General features: G+C 40.1%; 1 protein-coding gene across 1 annotated transcript in view; it reads left to right on the top strand.

Annotated features, from left to right (window-relative positions):
* Window positions 1–23,543, top strand: part of rims3 (regulating synaptic membrane exocytosis 3) — an 89,714-nt gene that overhangs the window by 54,332 nt on the left and 11,839 nt on the right. The window contains exons 3-6 of the mRNA XM_072675826.1: window positions 18,988–19,129; window positions 21,419–21,531; window positions 22,495–22,596; window positions 23,314–23,453. Of these exons, the coding sequence (XP_072531927.1) occupies window positions 18,988–19,129; window positions 21,419–21,531; window positions 22,495–22,596; window positions 23,314–23,453 (497 nt within the window). The remainder of the gene's footprint in view (window positions 1–18,987; window positions 19,130–21,418; window positions 21,532–22,494; window positions 22,597–23,313; window positions 23,454–23,543) is intronic.

The raw sequence follows: 23,543 nt of genomic DNA, 5'->3' as shown, positions 1-23,543 counted from the left end.
AACTACTATGAATCATTCAGCATCTACTGTGTAGACACATAGACCGCTATGAATGATTCTGTAACTACTACAAATGAGTCAGTATCTACTGTTTTTCAGTAACTGCTGTGAATTATTCAGTGTCCACTACGAATCATTCAGTACTCCCTTTGAATCGTTTAATGTCTACAGTGAATTGATCCAGTATCGACTATCAATCATTTAGTGTTTACTGTAAATCGTTCAGTATCTACTGTGATTTGTTCACTAACCGCTATGAATGATTCTGTACCTACTACAAATAAATTGATCCAGTATCGACTATCATTCACTATCATATGAGTGTTTACTATGAATCGTTCAGTATCTAACATGAATCATTCAGTTTCTACTATGAAAAATACAGTATTGGGTATCGATTTTTGAAGTTTATAGATACGTCAGATTGTCATTTCTCTGGGACTGATGGGGGCAGCATAATAAGCCTACATGAAGGTAACCAAAAAGTCAAAGACAGACATCCAAGATCTGGGTTATTCTAGGTTAGTGAGTTTCGTCAAAATGTTCATAACCTGAAAAGTTGGTGTTGTTGTTTGTGAATTGCGATCAGAAAGGTGAACATTGGCTAGCTAGCTTCTTCAGGCTAACGTGCCAATGACTCATAACCAGTTATATTAGCGCCCTGTGTGCAGCAACACAGACTTAACACTAGAAGCGTCGGCTGGTCTGACCTACTTAACGTTATACCTAGGAGTGCCGAGCTCTGGTTGTCTGACCGCTCTGATTGCATACTGGAAGCGCTGTGTTGGTTTTACCTACTTATAGCACGGTTCAGTTATGCAGTCTGGTAAATCTTTGTGTAAGCAAGCTGTTACTAACATGTAATGATTGCTAGATCACACTTCATGGTTATATGCCATGCTGTGCATAAGTCCAGGCTGGGCACCACTGCTGGCATGCTGTGACATAACAGATTGAGTGAATTTCATAACACAGCCACTGTTTTTGTACTGTTAATATTTTGTCTTCTTGACTTTTATACTTAGGCCATATTTATTTTTGAATGTTTCAGGCAGCCGTTCATGTTTAAAAACATTTGTTTAATTGGTATCAAAACTAGAATTGAGACTCATAGAATTTCAGTAGTATTTGTACCGACTACTAGAATTATGGTATTATGACATTCCTAATATGTACTATGAAAAATTCAGCAACAACAAAATTATTTAGTATATACTATGAATTATTCAGGATCAACTGTGAATCATTCAGTTTTTCCTATGAATTCTTCTGTTTTTTTCTATAAATCACCTAGTATTTGCTTATAAATGATTCCATATTTCAAATGAATTATTCAGTACATAATATATCTATTCAGTACATTTAGTATCTTATATAAATCATTCAGTGTTTACTATGAGTCATTCAGTGTTTACAATGAATCATTCAGTGTTTACTATGAATTTATCAGTAATAAAATCATTTAAATAGTTTTGTATCTACAATAAATTATTTAGTATCTACTATAATGTATTCAGAATCTAATATAAATAATACAGTATTTAATATGAATTATTCAGTATCTACTATAATTTATTCAGTATCTAATATAAATAATACAGTATTTATTATGAATTATTCATTATTCAATTATTCATCTACTATGGCTTATTAAATGTCTAATATAAATAATTCAGTATTTACCATAAATTAATTTAATATCTAATATAAATTACAATAACGTATTCAGTATCTACTATTTTTGATTCAGTATCTACTATATTTGATTCAGTATCTAATATAAATCATTCAGTATTTATTATGAATTATTCAGTATCTGCTATAAGAGATCTTTTTTGTCCGACTACTGGGACTTTATTAGTAGGTTAGCAATTGTTTTGTTATTCCATCCGTCTTAATATTTTTAGTTGAGTTGGCAGCTCCTTAAATTTTTGACAATGTTCTGTAAAGCAATTATTGCTGTAAGAGTGCAAATTTGTGGGCAGAGCAAGGATAGGTCAACTGAATTACATTAAAACACAATTAGGAAGTGTTTCGTGTTGGTGGGTAACTGTGGGTAACTCTCTCTCTCTCTCTCTCTCTCTCTCTCTCTCTCTCTCTCACTCTCTCCTGTTTCTGAGCTTCATTCTGAGCGAAATGGGTGAAACCTTTCAGAGTCTTATATAACCATCCAAACACACAGCAGACTGAAATACTGCAGCTCCAACACACCGTGACGTAGGACTCGCTTACGTACACACACGAACCCACAGACACACGTGTATTAACATGCATAGACGCACACAAACACAACAATGCACCCACACACGTACATAGAAACACACGCAGACACACACACACACACACAAAATGTGGCCACACTAACCTATGAGACCATGCACACAGATTGTTCTCAAGAGTCACCCTAACGACTGTTTATGTACCATAAAAGCATCTTTAATGGTAAGTGTGTTTATTTAGCATATACTTTATTTATGCATATACTGTACACTCCTAAAAAACAAGGTTCTTCAAGGGTATTTCTGGTTCTAGATAGAACCATGACAGCATCATTTAGAAGATTTTTTGAGAATTAACAGATGAACAGTGTATACCAGTACAAACATTAGCAAATATCAGAACACCTACAAAATCCAGACTTTTTAACGCCTCCTTTTGGCAGAAACCACAGTTTGCAAATGTGTTTTGTGGACACCTAAAAGTCTTGTTCATGTAGTGGGAATTTTTTCCCACTTTGGTTTCCTTTGGTCCTTCTGAAATATTCTTTGTTCGTCTTGCAACAGTGTAACCTGTTTTTTTCACAAAGGTCTTCTTCTGTTTAGGTCAGGGCACTGTAAAGTTTGTGCCTCTTGAGGGAGGTCCATGATGGGTTGCGAGCTATATTGTGAATCACTATCCTGTTGTGGAAACTGTCCTATTTTCAGCTTTAACCTTTCACAAATGGTTTACCATTTATTTGCATCCAGGATTTGCTGGTATGTTGGTGAATCGGTGGGATCCATTCATTCCTCCACCAGTGCAATATGACCAATCCACCTGGCAGCAACACAACCCCAAATCAGGATGGATTCCACCCCCTCATGCACAGGTATCCATCTGTGGATAATGTGCGTTCACATTAGCAAGAGTCATTTCCTATGAGAGCACCCGATTTGTAGCCATGATTTAGCAACAAGCCGCAAGGGACACATCAACAGAGCGATAAGTTCGATAAGAGTTTTGTAACTTAATGCAAATTAATGATGGCAAGGTAAGACGATCTTCTAAACAATTGGAAGAAATTCTTCGGACCAATTGTAGAAAAGGCTTCTGGTCCCTGAATATTTTTGTTCTTACAGGCATTTCGTCCTATTCTCAACAGTGTGGTGCTAAACATGGAAGAGAGGCTCATAACCGCTATTATTTTAATATATTGATTCAAATTAGAATTCAGTGGTTAAGTACACAAGGTTTTTTGGAGAGAAAAAAAAAAACACATTTTAAAGAATGTATGGTTCTAACATTTTCGACGTATGCGACCTGCTAGGTTTCGCCTGACAGGGTGAATGTGGGTTTATGAATGCATCCGTGAATGCATTTATGCAAGCAATGCTGCACAGTAGAACAGTGCACCGCCACTTTTGATTAAACCTTCATGCAGGCTATTGTCAGTCATATGCTGGGGTTTGATTTGCCTCTCTTGCCAGCATGATGCCCTGAACTGCAATTTCTTAATAATCGTCTGGCTGTTTTCTCTTGGAGTCCTCTTCTGTGATCTTTAGACAGTATTATTAAGTCAGGGATTTGCTGAAAACACTGAATTTGTGTGGAACTGCGCACACAAAGACAGGCACACATGCTGGTGTAGACAGCACTAATGCACACACAGGCACACACATCCCCCCACTTACACCCACACACACATACACATACAATATTTACATGGATGCACACATGGATACCCTCTTTCACATTATAAATGTATAAATGTGTATTAGAACACTGAGGCTGTTTCACGACGGAGGATAGGCGGACTGGCCTGCAGAGCCCCCCCAGCTTCCCCACCACTCCCACTTCTCTCCTCCAGAGATGACATTACCTATCACTGAGCCACAGAAGAAGAGCTTTAATTAATACTCTCTAAATGTCAACGAGAAGAAAACCCTCTCTTACTACAGTACAGCTCCTCTTCCCCGCAATTACATAATGGGGTAATTTTAGCTGCATGCTGGTATGGGCGAGAAAAAAGACGAAAAAAAAAAAAAAAAACACAATCAATATCCTACAGTACACACTCTCTTCTTGCAGGGTGTTTAAAAGCCATACTTAAACATACTCTGTTTTCCCATTAGCATAAATGTAGTCCATCACCCATTATGTGTGACACTGGTATCTGTAAACACACACATTTCAGACCACGACTGTTTTGGCCCTGCTCCGTGCTGTGGTCCATGTTAATAGATAGCAGTGTGTCACACAGTGTCATACACCACATAAGTCGGGTATAGGCTTCTATTACTTGCATTTAACACATGCACAGTGAATTATGGCAGTGAGAATACACTCCCAGAGTGGTGGGTACCCTCCTTAGGAGCGACCAGAGGAGATGCCACGAATGCTAGGCCACAACTGCCCCCTAAATCCTTCTCATATCCCAGTTTAGGAAGCCCAAACCCATAACCCTAGGCTAACACTGTTGGCCCTTGACCCTCCCTGCTCCCTGGGCTGCCCACCGTTCCAGACACGTGTGCTCACGGTCACTGTGTGTGTTCGATCACTAGAGTGTATGTGTATGTTCACTACCTGGATGGGTTATAGGCAGAGGCCAAAATTGCTAAATTCCATCTGTGTCCAACACAAATGGTGAATAGGCTTAGTTTGTCTTCTCTTGTCTATGATAAATAACCCAAAGCTCTAATCACTGAGACACATGTTACCTACACGTTAGCCTCGTAGCTCTAGTGTAAAACCAAAAAAGCAGATGTCAGAGACCAAACACGTCCTGGCTGATTGACTTCCTTTTGGGGGAAGCGGCCTAACTATCGCTGTAAAGTATAATTGAGAAACAGGGCAGGGAAGAACGTCTGTCACGGCAGTGCTGTGTTAAAGTGAAGCACGTTTTGTAGATAATATCCACTTTACCTTTCAACAGCATTAAAAATGTATCAGAAGATTATGTGAAGTGTCTTCAAGCGTCCCTGTCCTGAACAGTGGATTATAGACTCTCTGGAGAACACTCTGCTTTCCATAATCAGAAACACACTCAGCACACAAACACAGAAGAGAGGAAGGGAAAAGAGAGGCAGGTTAGACGTCAGAGAGGGAGAGAAGGAGAGAGTTAAAGAGGGACAGGGAGAAGAGAGGTAGAGAAAGAGAGGGAGCGAGCTGAAAAAGAGAAGAGAAAGAAACACAGGGACCAGGTAGCGAGAGAAGACAAGGTGAAAGAGGAGAGGCAAAGAGATGAAGTGGAAGGGAAACAGAGGGAAAGTGAGGGGAGTGAGAAAGGGGTCGATGGAGAGAGAGAGAGAGAGAGAGAGAGAGAGAGAGAGAGAGAGAAGGGAAAGGAAAGATAGAGAGAGAAAGAGAATTATGGGATAACCACAGAGAGGGGGAGAGAGTACAGAGGAAGATAGGAGAGAGAATAGGAGAGAAGCTGAGATACAGAGAATGTGAGGAAGTGTTGGTGGTGGTGATGATGATGATGAGGACGATGAGGGAGAGTTGGGGAAACAGAGAAGGCACATGAGCCCGGCGCTCGCAAATCTTGGTGCAATGCAGAGAGCATCGTCATGGAAACGGGTGGGGAGAGAGGGAGACAGAGAACAGAGGGAAAAACAGAGAGAGAGAGAGAGAGCAAGCTGGAGGTTGGAGGATTACAGAGGGAAGTAGGGATGAGTGCAGAGCTTCATGCGGTCAGTCTTGAGTGTGGGTGGACAGAGGGCTCGCTGGTGAACAGCTTTAATAGTGAAGGCCACGGTGAGTTAATGGCTATTAAAGCTGGAGACTGAGGCTCTTTACTGGGATTAGAGCTCAGATAGCTTCATCTAGAGGGTTCTCACACACGGCTCCACAGGAGCTGGAGAAGTGAATGGAGAGCGCTGGGCAGCATTGATATAATGCCGTATCTTTAATGCAGTATTGTACAAATATATCACGGGATTTAAAGGACCAATATAGCAGAAAACTGGATTGCTTTTGTGTCCGTACACTCTGCTCACCACTGTACCATTCCCTCCCCAGGTTCACGTTAATGTTAGTTCATTCACAGTCAATAGAATCCACACTGCAAGTAGTAAAAAATCCTCACAGTCACGTCTAGGGATGCACCGATCCGATATTAGGATCGGATATCGGTCCCGATATTAACAAAATTAGCTGCATCGGGTATCGGATAATTAGGCCGATCCATGGAACTGATCCTTTCACTTTAATTTGTTGGTGTGAGACAATCAAGTGTTTGCAATGCTTGATTAATGCTTGATTACTGATTTATTCTCAGGTTCAGCTTCTACATTTTATTTTAATATTTCATATTTACACTTAATATTAACAAAAAAAATTGTGTGTTTGACAAAGTGAAGCTACTTGCTTTCAGTTCTGACTGATACATTTTATTTTATTTTAATATATTTTAAAAGGTTGGACTTTTTTATTTTGAATTGGAATGCTATGTCAAGCTCCTGCATAATTGTTTATTATTTTAGTGATTAATAAATAGCAATTTAGTACATTTATCATCTGTTTGTTCATTTGATATATTTTGTTTTACAACGTTAATAAAGTAATGTTTAAGTCTCTCCCACATGGGGAACCATACAGTTTATTCATTCAGCAATGGTATCAGATTGGTATCGGGTACTGATATGCAAAATTGATGTATCATTTTGGAACTGAAAAAGCTGGATCGGTGTATCCTTAGTCATGCCAAAATCCCTTGTAAATCCACATTCACAACGTTAAAGGAAAAGGAAAAAGCCTTGAGGTTGAATGGAAGTCAATGTAAAAATATTTTAAAAGTCATTTTGTAGCATTTCTATTGGTCCATCCATCATGAAATTGTGATACAATTGTAATACAGTTGTAAAAAACAACTGGCAGATCCACCATATGTCAAACACCTACAACAAACAGCTTTTTTAATAGCAGAATAATCTGTAGATTATTGAAACAAATAACCAGTTACCAAATAACTTGTTAAGCTTTTTAAAAAGCCCTCAGAAGAGTAGTGCATAGAAGACAACCCAATAATCTCACAGAACCAGAAGCCTTTTGCGCGAAAGAATTAGTGAAAATCCCCAAATAAGAACTGAAAGACTCTTAGCTGCTACAAGAAGAGTTTACAAGCTGTGATGCGTGCCAAAGGTTTGTTTTTTTTTAGGGTCAGTTAAGTACTGACCATACAGGGTGCCCAAGCACTTGCTTTAGGCCCTTTTTCATTTTGAAACTGTAAAAGATTGGAATAAAAAAAGTAATCTGGCTTAACTTTTACTAGAATCCTTCACAGATATTTGAACTGCAGGAGCTGCAGGTTTGACAGGTGGAGTAGCAGTAAGAAAGTCATTGTCTAAAATGGCTAAATAAGAAAAGCATGCTTGCCTGATCCATGAAACACTACCAGTGTAACACAGGTGTGGGCTAGAGGTGTATAAAGCCCCCCAGCATTGAGCTGTGGAGCAGTGGAACTATGTTTTCTGGAATTACATCGCTCCGGTCATTATTTTTGATGAACAGGTGTCCCAATACTTTTGTCTGTGTAATGTATGTATGTATGTAAATGTTGTATAGACAGTATGAGTTTTGAAGAAAAGTTATTTTTCAGCATTGTGTGTGTGTGTGTGTGTGTGTAATCTGAGCACATGAATCTGAGTGAGTCAGTCCCGATCTGACACTGTGTGAAACAGGTCGTAAACGTTTGCCGGTCTGAGCTCATATCAGCCCCAGTTCTGCCATTAATAACTGCATATATAACTGTGTGTGTGTGTGTGTGTGTGTGTGTGTGTGTGTGTGTGTATGGGAGCAGTGATAATATCTTTGTGTTGAAGACATGGCGAACATGGCGAGAGTTTGCCTCAGTGCTTCATCCTCCCACACACACACACACACACACACACACACATATGTGTACAAGTACAAGTGCTGAAGTAAAAATAGATACTCTGCTCCATTCTGCTCATTCAGAGCCCTCAGCCTTCTCTCCCTCTCTGTCTCTCTCCCTCTCTCTCTCTCTCTTTCTTTCTTTCTTTCTCTCTCTCTCTCTCTCTCTCTCTCTCTCTCTCTCTTTCTTTCTTTCTTTCTCTCTCTCTCTCTCTCTCTCTCTCTCTTTCTGTCTCTCTCTCTCTCTTTCTCTCTCTTTCTTCTCTATCTGTTTTTCTCTTTCTCTCTCTCTCTTTCTTTCTTTCTCTCTCTCTCTTTCTCTCTCTCTCTTTCTTCTCTATCTGTTTTTCTCTTTTCCTCTCTCTCACTCTCTCTCTCTCTCTCTCTGTTATTCCTCTCATTCTGTCTCTCATTCTGTAATTTCTCTTTTTTCTCACTCTCTCTTACTCTTACTCTCATTCTCTCTCACTGTCTCTCAGTATCTCATTCTCTTACTCTTACTGTCTTTCACATTCTCTCTCTTGCATCTTTCACTTTTCTCACTTTTTCACAGCACACACACACACACACACACCCTTTATCACTCTTTTTATGTTGTCTTTCTCTCTCTCTCTCACTCTCTTTTTCTGTCTCTCGCTCTTGATCAACGTATCTCTCACCTTTTGCCTTCTCTCTGTGTTTCACTTTATTACTAATTTGCATTGTCATGGACGTGTGTGTGTGTGTGTGTGTGTGTGTTGTGTGTTTCTTTCTGCTGTGAGGGATAATCTAATGAGTGTGTGTCCTCAGGCGGTGACTGAGATGCTTCTTCATTGAGTTTCATTGGGTGGGGAATAGTCTGTTGTGGCTCTAACGCTATAGCATTAGCTTCAGAAATACGCCAGTATGACTGAACAGTTCACACAGTCAAAGCAATTGATTTGATAGGAATTGATAGGATTGTGTGCACACATGACCTGATGTTCTTTAAATGTTTTTATACTCCCAAAAGCCCTGGTGATGTTATTCAAGACCCCAAGCATGGACCACCTGTGCAGAAATCTGCCTAAAATATCTAGCACTGATTAGTTGTGTTGTTTGGTGATGAGATGGTATTTTTAGCTCTGGATAATCTAAAATGTCTGCTAGCTCTGATATCCGTCTCAGACGAGGCTGTTGCCACAGATACCAGACAGAGTGATGTCCAGAGTCCAGGGCTTTTCCCTCTGAGACACCGCTGCAGGCTGAGTGCAGGAGAACCACAGCACAGCCACAGGCAGATCACATCCAAAACGTCATACAGCATCCATTGGAACCAAGCAAACAGCCCAAAAAGCTGCTGTTCTGTCCACTCCAGCACCCTGGATTCACATCAGCATAGATCAGAAATCGTAAGGCACTTCCCTTGAATACCCACTTTACTGAAAACCTCTACCTTGTGCCTTCACTCACTGTCCACTTAATTGGAAGCACCAGCACTGTTCTTCCTCCCACTGGCTACTTTAATAAAAAACCCTACCTTTTATTTGTAATCACTGGCCACTTTATTAGAAACCCCAACCCTTTGCTTCCACTCACTGGCCACTTTATTAGAAACACCTGGATTTTACTTCCTCCCACTGGCCACTTTATTAAATAACCCTACTTTGTGCTTCCACTTACTGGCCACTTTATTAGAAACACCTACATTGTACTTCCTCCCACTGGCCACTTTATTAGAAGCCCCAACCCTGTGCTTCCCCTCACTGACCACTTTATTAGAAACACCTGAATTGTACTTTATCTCACCGGCCACTTTATTAGAAAACCCTACTTTGTGCTCTTACTTAGTGGCCACTTTATTAGAAACACTTACCTTTTATTTATAATCACTGGCCATTTTATTAGAAACCGCAAAACTGTGCTTCCACTTACTGGCCACTTTATTAGAAACACCTACATTGTACTTCCTCCCACTGGCCACTTTATTAGAAGCCCCAACCCTGTGCTTCCCCTCACTGACCACTTTATTAGAAACACCTGAATTGTACTTTATCTCACCGGCCACTTTATTAGAAAACCCTACTTTGTGCTCTTACTTAGTGGCCACTTTATTAGAAACACCTACCTTTTATTTATAATCACTGGCTATTTTATTAGAAACCGCAAACCTGGAAACACCGGAATTGTACTTTATCTCACCGGCCACTTTATCAAAAAAAAATTGTGCAAAATACTGCACGGTTTATGGCCACAGGGTCGCTGTTGTCCAGATATTATTGGTGGTAGTTGGTGGTCCATTCTCAGCACATCAGTCACACTGACATGGTAGTCTTGATAGTAGTAAGCATGGTGTGTATTGAGGGCATCAGTCACAACAGCATGTAGTTAGGTGCATCTCTGTGTTCAGAAACTGACCGCCGATGAAAGACTAGAGGATGACTAATATAAACTGTGCATCAGCAGATGGGATACAGTCTCTAAAGTGGCCAGTGAGGGTCTCAGTTGTGCAGTTTAAGGGCGTGAGGGTCTAGCTGTTCATCACTTGTTCACACATGTTACCATGGCTCTGTATTTTCCTGCTGGTCATGCTGGGCTATGTGCTTCTCGTCCTCAGGGGTGTTAGTCCTCTGCAGGGGGGCTTCACGGTTGTAATTAACACCTTTAGCCCCCACCTTTTGTTAAAACCCTGCACAGCCTCCACAACATGAGCCGTACTGTGACTAGCTGCAGCCACTGATCTGGACGTTATTCAGTAATTAATGTTTCCACTAAATTAGCCTTCTAAAGCAGTTTAGGTCAGAGAATCCCTGTATGTGTGACTGCAATCTCTTAAGTAAATAATCATTAGTCTAGCAGCTTGCCCACAAAATTCAGTGCAAAATTCGGGCCAGTGGAGAGCAGTTTTGGGAATTTTTTCAGGTTTTCTAAAACTCAATTCCAGATTCCAGGTTCCCAGTTTTCTATTGGCACCTGCAGCATTAGGGGTGTTTAGATTCATTACAGAGATCCAGCAGAAAGTGCCTGTGTGTGTGTGTAGACTAGAGTTGCAGTCACGACCATTAGAGGCCAGGACCAAATAGGAATAGGAACCAGGGGTCGTCATGACGACAACACAAATATAGGCATTTTAATTCCTATCCAAAATGACCAGTGAATCTAAACTGTGCTTTCTGAGTTTAATACTGCATGTTTATGTGGATGATGGTTAAATAGTGGGATATTTGGAAAAAATAAGCTTTCGTTGAGGACTATTTTGCCATACGACACACTGCACGTATCCTTCCACCATGATGGGATTTTAAAGACATGTTTTAGACCCCATAACCTTCACAGAGCCATCATAAAACAGGGTCTCAAATTCATCAGCATGTGGTATTGGTGCTTTCTGCAATGTGATGATGTGTTTCGGTCACTGTATAAAAGAAGCCCAATGCCGTCTTTATTGTTGGATGCACTGTGATTGTCTCTGTGGGCTCACATTTAGAAAGCAATTCACACTTATGGAAGTGGTTATTATTGATTATGTATCTTACAGTAAATATGTGTTTGGACCCAGAATAGGCATTAAAGCTTCAGGTGTTTCAATGCCAGTCCTGGAGGGCTGGTGTCCAGCATGGTTTGGTGCTTTCCCTATTCAAACACACCTGCTAAAGCTGGCAATTAATAGATGAGTGAGACGAAGCAGGTGTGTTTGACCAGGAAAACTGTGAATGGAACTGAAGCACAGTTTTTTGGGTGTATTCATCTGTATTCTAATGTTGGGCTGTGTACAATCAAACTTGGTCTTTAGCCAGACTGTGATCAGATTAAGATAGTCTTTCATTTCAATGTAAATCTATTACCATATGCTCAAATTAAACACTAAACACATCACTTTTCCTGTCTTATCATTGACCCAACCTCCCTGTGTCTGTTCTTCTTCAAAGGTTTAATGTTTACTAAGGTCTTTACAGTGAAAATGACTGTATTTCAGCTGTCCCCCTGAAATTCTCACAGAAGCTCTTGTGTACTATGTCTATGTAAACATGAGATGGTTGAATCACCTCCTGATGAATTCATCATTACGCATCAATACAGCTTTACACCTCAAATGTGTATATGGGTGTGTATGTGAGCATATGCGCTGCTTGCTGGTGCTCTTGCAGTGTGACAGGTCACAGACCACCTGAGGGAGAGTCATGTGCAGCTAACTGTTAGCCCCTCTCTCTCTCTTTCTCTCTCTTCTCTCTCTCTCTCTGAGCCTTGCCCTTTAATATTTCATCAAACAGTCCCACAGGACGCTCACCCGCTGCTCTGGTATTTACAGTGAGGCAGGAGTGAGGGAGTGAGAGAGAGCGGGAGAGATAGAGAAGGAGGGAAATAAACACAAGTGAGACAGAGAGAGAGAGAGAGAGAGAGAGAGACAGAGATGAGTAAAGGTGTTTTATCAGTGTGATAAACTGCCATGACTGAAGCACAGACTGCATGGTGGGATAATGTTGCCTCCTTCCAGCACAGAAACGCTAAAACCCGGTGGCTGTAAATCTGCCACCTCATAATTCAATTACATGTAAAATCTGCTTGATTTCTTTGCTACTGTTTACAATTACTCGTAAATTCACTGAATTAAAATAAATATATTGGGAGGACCTCAGTATTTATTCAATAGTGGACAATGAAAAGGCAATATGAACAATACACCAAGCTTTACTGTTGATTATTACAAAGTACATACACAGAATTTATTATTATTTTTATTCAATATTATTATAATCACCCCCTGACTTTTCATACTGCTACAGTTAAATCACTCAGTGCTCTTTTACACCGCTTGCTGTACCTGACTAAAACTGTGAATGAGAATTTGGTCCTAATGGCTGTCTGGTTATTTAAAGCTTGGATAAAAAAAAATTATATATATATAATCTGTGGGTGGGCTGCATATCCATGTTGGTCTCAGTAAAATGTATCGTCATGTGGAACTGGAGCTTTCTGCTTTGCTGCCTTTATTGTTGGATGCGTTAATTTGTGTTCGTTTCTCTGGGCACACATTTAGGAAGCAAGTCACGCTGTAGTGGAAAGGGCCACTGAACTGTGAAGTATATTTATATTCATACGTTTGCTTGATCAGTAAGGCAGCTGACAAGATAGTGTATTGCAGTATTGTGAAAAAGCATTGGCCACTTCCTGATTCCCCCTATTATTGCATGTTGTCACAGTAAATGCTTTTAGATCTTCAAACAAATTTATTTTAAATTGTAATGTTAATCAAATAGACTCTTGTCAGACATAAATCAGACACATTCTGAACATGATGAATTCAGTTATCCAACATGCCAGTCACTTATGCAAAAAGTAATTGGTATTTAAAAGTAGACTAAATAAAACTTGCTGCAAGTTTCAAGTTTCAGGTTTATTTGTCATTTGCACAACATGTCAGGACATTTATGCATTGAAATGCTTGTGGTGAGGCTCAGGGTGATGATCTACAGGAGGACAAAACTATATACATAATAAACATACTAAAATAAAGTTATATGAAAATATATTAAATAAATACAAAAATAAACAAAATATACGCAAAATACAGAATATACAAAGACAGGAGGGATCTGTGGAAATTCTTTGATCTGTACATTTATGAGACAGGTATAGTCTGAGGGACAGTGGATGAGTGCATGATCTTTAACAACAGTAACTGCAACATGTAACATTTCCTGTCATCTCTAGAACTGCTTAATGCAGAGAAATCAGCATACTTTATCTAGACCATTCAGTTTACATTTTACATTCAGCAGGACAGCCTTTATTTAAGCCTGGCTGTGTTCAATCAGCTGAATCTTATAAGAAATAATTTGGCGCATTTGTTGCAATTACGTTTTAAGCATAACTTGGTTTGCTTTTAGAAGATGAGAAGAGAGGCATTCAGTGCCTTTAGACTACTTAGTTACTACTTACTAGTTACTTTAGACTCAAGTAAGATAGTCAAGATAGGCTAGGCTAACATTGCTAACACACACTGCACCTAGACTGTCACCAATCTTGTCTCCTTAATTACATAACCAAATTAAATACACAACCTAAAATTCAAAATATAAAACAAATAAATAAAATGAAATATAAAAAAACCCCAGAAAATACACAAGCTAAAATTGGAATTACTCAGAATATCCCATTGTTCACGTGGAGACATTTATTTATGTGTTTATAGACTAAACTGCATTGTTTTCTTTCGACTAAACAAAAAAAAAAAAAAAAACTTTGAGCGGGTCTAGGTGTGATTTTGGGCGTGTGCTTACAGACATTAAATTGGTGACAAACTGAGTCCAGTGTATGTTAGCAACATTAGCCTAGCATCTCCCATTCCAAACCAATGATACAAACATTAGATGCCAAGCATGCCTTGACTGACTGACTACATCAAAGAAAAGTGATGTATTATGTTATCATGATTATTTTTTGCCAAACTATTCCTTTAAAGGCAGTAAAATAGACAACCAGACAAACATCCAGCCCATGGGATTTAGCGTTACGCAAAAAAAAACAGTGAAAAGTAGATTTAGACCATTTTGAAAAACACAAAATGCGTATAATAATTAGTGCTAATTATGAAGGACTAATGATATGGAGAAAGATAAGATGCTCAGGTGTAAAATTTAGGAGCTATTTAATTCAGTGTTCGTTAAAGCCCACCTGAACACCTACAAAGCCTCTAGTGGACCAGACAGATCTGATGCTCGTATGAATCACAGCGTGGCTTCAGTGCGGCCTTTCATCTCCTCATCTCTGCACACTCGCCGCTCACTGTCTGCTCACCGCTCGTGTCTAGTAGCTGTATTATTAGCAGCATTCAGGTGTGCAGCTGGTATATTTAAGAGCCGGTGTGTGAATCGTCACTGGATCCACAGCTCCTTGGCACAAAGCAGGAATGTCTCCAGCAGTCAAACTGAACACATTCTTACAAGCTGATTGTATTGACTGGGCCTTGATCTGCTGCTCGCGAAGGGAAACAGCATTGTTTTACACGGTGGCTCAGCTCCAGTGCGCCTTTTATACACGTACATTTTATTATAGCTGTCTGATTTGTTTTATGGTTTAGTTATTAGACCATCATCTTTGTTTCATAGCAGGGGGAGATTTGTAGGCTCTGTGATGCTTTTAAAAAACGCCCCTGTAGGACCGAGGCTCATTGTTGTGGTCTTTGTGGAGGCAGTCTGTATCAGCACACTCTTCTTCTCTGGTATGTTCCTGTTACTTCTCAGTGCTGCTGTGCTGTTGATGTGTCCTATATTGGGCTTCACTGGGATACATATTTAGCACTCCCTGTGAAACTTTACAAGGTACACTCCCTGGCCAGTTTATTGGAAACATCTCCATTGAAGGTAGATGTTTCTAATGAAGTGGACAATGAGTGGAGGCACAAGAACTTGAACACCAATGAGTGGAAGCATAGGGTAAGGGCTTCTAATAAAGTGACCCGTGACCAATGAGTGGAAGCATAGGGTAAGGGCTTCTAATAAAGTGACCCGTGACCAATGAGTGGAAGCATAGGGTAAGGGTTTCTAATAAAGTGACCCGTGACCAATGAGTGGAAGCATAGGGTAAGGGTTTCTAATAAAGTGACCCGTGACCAATGAGTGGAAGCATAGGGTAGAGGTTTCAAATAAAGTGACCCGTGACCAATGAGTGGAAGCATAGGGTAGAGGTTTCAAATAAAGTGACCCGTGACCAATGAGTGGAAGCATAGGGTAGAGGTTTCTAATAAAGTGACCAGTGACCAATGAGTGGAAGCATAGGGTAGAGGTTTCTAATAAAGTGACCAGTGACCAAAAGTGACCAGTGACCAATGAGTGGAAGCATAGGGTAGGGGTTTCTAATTAAAAGGCCAGTGAGTAAACCACAAGGTACGTGTTTCTAATAAAATGGCCAGTGAGTGGAAGCACAGGGTAAGTGTTTCTAATAAAGTGGCCAGTGAGTTAAAGCACAAGGTAGGGGTTTCTAGAAAAGTGGATGTTTATTCAAACTGTAATAAATTCAGGTTACATTAAGGTGACACTAACGCATTATCCTATACTAACGAATTATCCCTCAGTCAATCTGACAGTTTACATACACTACATATCCAAATGTTTGTGGACACCCCTCCTAATCAATGCATTTAGCTACTTTAAGTTCCACCAATTGCTGACACAGTGTTGCCAATAAGACAGGAACCTCTCGGGAGTAGATAATTTTGATCCTATTGGCACCGTGCCTAAAGCCAGGCATGGGCCAGAGGGGTATTGAGCCCCCCAGCATTGAGCTGTGGAGCAGTGGAACTGTGTTCTCAGGAATGGTGGTGCTTCTTTCAGTACTTTTAAGGACGAGTTGGGGAGTTTGGTATTAGGTGGAGTGGTGATCATTCAACATCCTGACCTCACTAATGCTTTTGTTGTTTATGCAATCAAATCCTCAAAGCAATGCTTAGTGTCAGTTTAGCCAACAAGTAAAGGAAGTGTATACTCCACCAATTAGCGTGGTGTTAATTGCTTGCCTAAATCATCACACACTCGCCTCAAACTGTGTGGCGTAGGTTGTATTGGAGCCCTATGCTATGCTGGGGTGTGTTGAGGTGGGGTGAACCAGTTTGTTGTGTGGTCAGTAGACTGATCCAACAGTAGTGTACTCCTCTCCTGTATGGAAGTGTAAGCCCCCAGCGTTAGGCTGCCAGATCAGGGCATTATCCTGCTCTGATCCAGAAGGAGATTATGAAACCGTCTCGCTCTGCTATAGCACATGCACACACAGACACACACACACACACACACACACCCTACATCACCTTCAAGATGTCAGCTTTCAGCTGATGCCATCAAAGCCCCCAGAGTGATGAGCCTGAGCTTTCCATCTTCTTCTTCTCTTGGCGTCAGCACAGCCTCAATCTCCAATCTCCAATCTCCCTCCCTCTATCTGCCTCGCTGCCTTACGCTCCTTTCATCAACCAACAGCCCATCCCTATATCACATACAGAGCAGGAAGTGAGCTGGGACGCTGCTGGCCGAAGCATAACATTGCTGCCTTGCCAAAACCTTGTAACTCGTTTCTTGAGTTTTGCCCTTTGCACTGTGTGAGCATTTTTTAATAATGGCTGAGCTTGTTCCTTTATAACCGTGAGGCCATGTTTTGAAGCTAAACATGCAAGACATGGGTTTGTATAGTGTAATTGGTCAAAATCATGGCATCATTTGTTCCTCCCCCCTGACTATACTCTTTGTTCTGAGACCTCCCCCTGACTGTGATTGGTCCTAATCACCACAATCTTGACTGTAAGACTTCCTCTCTGACTCGGATTAGTCCTAACCACTGCCTTTTTGTTCTGAGACCTACCAGTTACTGTTCCTAATGATTTTTTTTTTATGCTAAGATTTCCACCTCACTGTGATTGCGCCTAATCACTTCCTTGTTGGTTTTGGGACCTCCCCCTAAACCTGTGATTGGTCCTAATCATTGCCTTGTTTGTTCTGAGACCGGCCCCTACCTGTGATTGGTCCTAATCGCCATAATTTGTATTTTAAGACCTCCTTCCTCACTGTGATTGGTCCTAATGACCACATTTCTTATTTTCTGATTGGTTCTAATTTCTTCCTTGTTTGTTCCAAGACCTCCCCCTGACTCTGATTGGTCCTAATGACCACACCTTTTTATTCTAAGACATCTAGCTGACTCTGATTGGGCCTAATCACTGCCTTGTTTGTTCTGAGCCCTTTCCCTGACTGTGACTGTTCAGTCTGTTAATCAAACCTCAAAAGCAACCACAATCAAACTGTACTGATCTGTACTGACTCCTTCATGGGATCCGTATAGAGGGGTATGAAGGAGCCATGATTCAGTAGTCTAAGATGACTTGAAACGCTGAAACAGTCCTGATTTAAGAACAGCCTTAATCAGCATATTGTTAGTTCTGAGACTACTCTAGGCTCTGGTTGGTCCAGATTCACACTGTTGTTTATTCCAAGACCTATCCTGACAGCGTTGACTTACCCCTGACTATGATTGGTCTTAATCACCACTTTGTTTGTTCTAAGACCTCCTCTGACTGTGTCATTTGTTTTGAAACCTCCCCTTGACTGTGATTGGTTGTAATTACATCAATTTCAAATTCAAATTCAAATTTTATTTGTCACATACATAGTCATACACAGTATAACTTGCAGTGAAATGCTTTTTAGACAGTCTGCCCACATCAAAGCTATACAATAAAGATCTAAATTTAAACTTAAACTAAACCTTAACTTAATGAAATAAAGTGCAAAAGTGCAAAAAAAAATATTAAAATAAATAAAATAAAAGTTACATTTAAGTTAAATTTAAATAAAAAAATAAAATATATAGATATATTTATAAATATAGAAATATAGAAATAAAAGAAGCAAGAAAATATACAGATGGAATAGTTCATGTCTGTATATATATATATATATATATATATATATATATATATATATATGTATACATATGTACATATTTATCTGTATATGAGGGTATGTGTGAGTTAAAAAGAAATATTTACGTTTTTGTCCGTAGTGAGTTGTCCGTGAGCCATAGTTGTGTAGTTGTCCATAGTTGTCCGTGAGCCATAGTTGTCCTCATGTATCCTGAGACCTTGCAGTAACTGTGATTGGTCCACATGTCACCATAGCTGCCTTTAACTTTGCAGGTCCACCGCAACTTTAACGAGAAATAAATCGATATTTTTAACTTTATGTATTTATGTATGTACGTTATTGAATAAGCCCTTTTACTCATTGACTACAGGTTGGTTACAGGCTCTTAACTGGGGGTCTCAGGCACCAGCAGCAAAGTGCTGCTCAGCTCTGTATGCACTGAAGCCTTGAGACAAGAGCTTGGCCAAAGAGTTCATTAACCGCGTGTAAAAGCTCATGTTTCTTGCTGTGCTTCATTAGACCATGTTGCTGTTTTTAAACATCCCTGCAGATGGCGCAACAAAGAAGCTCCGCAGCACCATCAGGAGGAGCACAGAGACGGGCATCGCTGTGGAGATGAGGAACCGCGTCACACGACAGGGCAGCAAGGAGTCGACAGACGGCAGCACCAACAGTAACAGCTCGGATGGGACGTGAGTGAACAATAGGGCTGCGACTAATGATTACGTCTGTTGTGGATAATCGGCTAATTTAACTATTAGGCAGTTAGGTCTGTCTGTGGTGACTGTAGTGGTCCTCACCCACCTGGTGTCATAGTCATTTTTAAAATGGGGAGGTGGGGGCTAATTAGGCCTAACACAGTTAACATTGCTAACATTGGGCCCCATTCTACAGTATCTTCCTAATTTTCTTGAGAAACGACTGTGTTCCAAAGCCTAGGCTGCACCTGAGGTAGGCTGTATTTTTTAGCCGCCACGGCACAGAAGACTGTTCCAAAGTAAAGGACCCTTTGCATGCAATCTAGAAATGCAGGCCCCGTTCTGAGCAATTTGGAGGATGCAAACTGTGTTAGACACCAAGGTGTATTACTCTGTAACTACATGGACTTCTGTACAAACTGGTGGGGCTATTCTGTGGTAATAGAAGTTTGTAATAACACTTTTGGCCCACCAGCGGGCCATAGGTTTTTAAATGTCCATTGTATTATATGAAGACTGACTGTGTAGGATCCTGAGCTAAGATCCAGGGCAGTTTCAAGGAGACCTTCTGGACCTTCAGGTATAGCTGAAGTTAAAGTGAATAAACCGACAGCTTAGGTTCATAATCATGTAGTAATATTCAATAGCAATATCATATTAAACCCTCTGTCCTTGTCATTCCATGATAGCAGAGTTACAATGATAGGTTCTCATTGGAGCTAAAACTAGTCTTCCCACTGTCATTCTGTTAAATAAAACCTTAAATAAATAAAGAAGTTAAATAAATTGCCAGAGCACAGCAAGCTGCCATTGCAGTAACAGATGATATCAAGTTAGACCAGCTTGGCTGAGGGGATGACTGAAGTACTTTTGTCTTTTAATGATTATTTAAACAATGAAAGCTATACAACCCCATAACCTTCCTGCTGTGGATGACATCCCAAAAGTACTGGATGGAGCACAGGCATTCCAAAGAACACAGTTATACTGCTCCACAGCTCAATGGGTACAACTTGGTGTAGCTGAATTAATTCATTAGAAGGGGTGTCCACAAACATTTGGACATATAGGCCCTGATCACAGGGCAGCTGGTTTAGACCACGGCCACTTCTAATTTAATCTGAATACACATCCAATATTTTCTGAGCACAAAACACTTACAGAAACAGATTTCTTTGGCTTTCCTGTTGATAAACATGACTGGATGCACGCATAGCTGGGCAATAGACTGCTGTAATCAGTGTAGATTTTACACTAGGGCTGCACCTAACAATTATTTTAATAATTGATTAATCTGTTGATTATGTTTTCGATTAATTGATTAAAAGGATTAAAAATATATTTCCATGTCTTTATTTAAAAATAGAACTACAATAATATAGCAAAATTTAATAATATAGCAAATAGGTGCGTACAATAATTCAATAATAATATATTGACTTATTTAATGAAATTAAATACATTAATTAAACCAAATTTGTTCATACATTAAAAATAAAAATAAATTAAATTAAATAATAAAGAAAAATAAGTGCATTGCACTGCACTGTATTGGAGAGAGCAGTGAGACAGGATGAATTGCCTTTAGTTTGAATGTAGTTTCCTTAATCATACTTAAAACTTGAAGCTTAATCATTAATTACCACCATTGTTACATGTTTTTATAAAGCACAAACACGATTATTATCTATTTGTTGTTGCAGCCCTATTTGACACTGTTAGTGAGTTCATGTTAAGTCAATAATAAAATACAATTTCAAAGCTGGTTCTGTTTATTAATTTTTAAATTTTTTCATTTTTTTTTCTTCTACAATTTTTGGCAAAGGGATATGAAACCCTCTGAATATTAAACATTGTTGCTCTTTAGCCTGAAAAGTGCTGCTTTCTGCCACCTGGTTGCACATGCATCTCTGTGACGACCTTGCACAGAAACCCATCTATCGACATGTTCTTACACCACTAATGCTGAGCACTATAGAATGAGCACTGTAGAGTTAAACAGTGAGTATATAGTTTATCATAATCAATGTTATCCGTTAACGGTCACGACCCTATTAAAGTGTACACCCATCTGACAGGACTGACACCTCAGACACTTTTGCTCATATTTGATGACTGTCTGACTCTCTCTCTTGTGGGGCAATTCTATAATATGTAATGAGAGGCTTGTGAAATTTAACTCTTGGTGTTTTATCTCTTTGAATAGCTGTTTTGCAGCTTCTGGAAAGCAAACAAGCTTTGGGCTCAGAGTTAATAATAAAGCTTCCATATTACGTCCAACAGGTTTATCTTCCCCACCACTCGCCTGGGCCCAGAGAGCCAGTTCAGTGACTTCCTGGACGGACTTGGCCCTGCCCAGATAGTGGGACGTCAGACATTAGCCACACCTCCACTGGGTAAGTCTTAGGGTTAGGCAAGCTTTGTTTTGGCAAGAATCTGGCAATACGATACATACCTCAATAGAGTGGTTAAGATTCAGAATAGTGTGATGTATTGCGATTGCTGTCATTATATAAAAACAGTGGGATCTGATCTATCTATCTAGCTGGAAGGGTTTAAACACAACACTAAACGAACCACTGTCTGCCACCAATCTTTGCATATAAACAATTATTTAAAAATCAATACTGTGTTTGAGAATCGATACAGTACTACAAAACATAGTATCGCAATACTTCAATATATTCTTACCCCCCCTTTGTCAGGGTACAGCAGTAGAAACTGCATGGGTTTCTTTGCCTTCAGTTTAATTCTGAAGACCTCCCTGAATAAATAAATACTGAACCGACTTGTTTATGAAATGTATTTGGACTTCAGTAAATGAATTTGAACACATGTATAACTGATTATATCTTATATCTCCAGATATAAGAAAAATGGCCTTTACCGTTACCTCACATTACTCATCTCTCTAATGATGGATTATTTATGTCTCAGCAGCCAGATCTTTTTATCAAATATCAAAAGGCTATCCCAGTTATCAAATGTGGCATCCCCATACGGGGTTAACATACATCCAAGCTGTGGGTGAATCTCTCTGCATGCCTGCATGAATATATTATTAAAATAGGCTAATGCGACATCAAATTGCGCACAGTAAGTAAACTCATATGAACTCACTGTCAGGTTCGTTTTTTTTACCCCCCTTAATGATTCATGCCAGGTTGTTCCACTTCTTTGATCTACACCTTTAATTATGTCTGTTCTGCATTCAAACTAATACAGCAGGTATTTTGGCACAACAATAAAGAAACATCACTCGCTGGTCTTCTGGCTTCTAGGCTACGCTGGCTTGCTGTCCTGTGCCGCCACCTGCTGTTTATCCTTAGAACTGTAACTCTTTATCTCTGCCTTTGTAGGAGATGTCCACATTGGAGTAGTGGACAGAGGTGGTCAGATCGAAGTGGAGATCACTCAGGCCAGGGGCTTAACCCCTAAACCAGGCTCGAAGAACATTCCAGGTGAAGTATGCATGTTTTAAGTCACATACTTTATCTAAAACCTTTACTGTGTGCTTCCACTCACTAGCCAATTTAATAGAAACCCCTGACTTGTACTGTCACTCACTGGCCACTTCATTAGAATCCCAATTTGTTATAAACCCCTACTTTGTACTCCCACTTGCTGGCCACTTTATTAGAAACCTTACCATGTGCATCTATTCTTTGGCCACTTTATTAGAAACGCTTGCCTTATATGTCACTATATTGGTGCACTGTGACTGTCTGTTGCTGCACAGTTTATAAGCCCCCCCCCCCCTCCTCTACCCTTTTCATCACTGGTCAGTTTTTGACCACAAGACTGCTGTTGACTTAATATTGTGGGTGGTAATTCATTCTCAGCACAGTGATAACACTAACATGGTAGTGTCCACATTAGTGTATGTGGTGCTGGTACGAGTGTATCAGGTACAGAGGTGCTGCTGGGTTTTTTTACATGTCACGTTGAGTGTGAGTTTAGTGCCCCCAAACATCTAGACAGGAGTGGTTCTGTGCTCAGTAACTGAACACTGATGAAGGGCTAGAGGATGTCTAGCAGTCTGCATCAACAGATGAGTCACAGTCTCTAACTGGCCAGGTGGAGTTACAGGGCATATGGTGGGCATATGCATGTTTTCTCACTGTAGGTATACGTAGATATGTATTCTTATTTAAACTTGTTTTGTGTTGCATTGGCAGCAACGTATGTGAAGGTGTATGTTCTTGAAAATGGAGCATGTCTGTCCAAGAAGAAGACCAAAGTGGTGAAGAAAACTCTGGACCCGACCTACCAGCAAAACCTGCTATTTGACGAGAGCCCCCAGGGCAAAGTGCTGCAGGTACGGCTAGCAACCCACTATAACCTAGGCTAAACACTATAACCTAGGCTCATCAATTTTTCTCGCTCCAGGAAAGGCACCTCTATTCTA

This window comes from Salminus brasiliensis, chromosome 3 (genome assembly GCF_030463535.1).
Source record: "Salminus brasiliensis chromosome 3, fSalBra1.hap2, whole genome shotgun sequence".
Lineage (NCBI taxonomy): Eukaryota > Metazoa > Chordata > Actinopteri > Characiformes > Bryconidae > Salminus > Salminus brasiliensis.
Note: the sequence above shows the minus strand (reverse complement) of the source record. Positions and strands in the feature narration are given on the sequence as shown.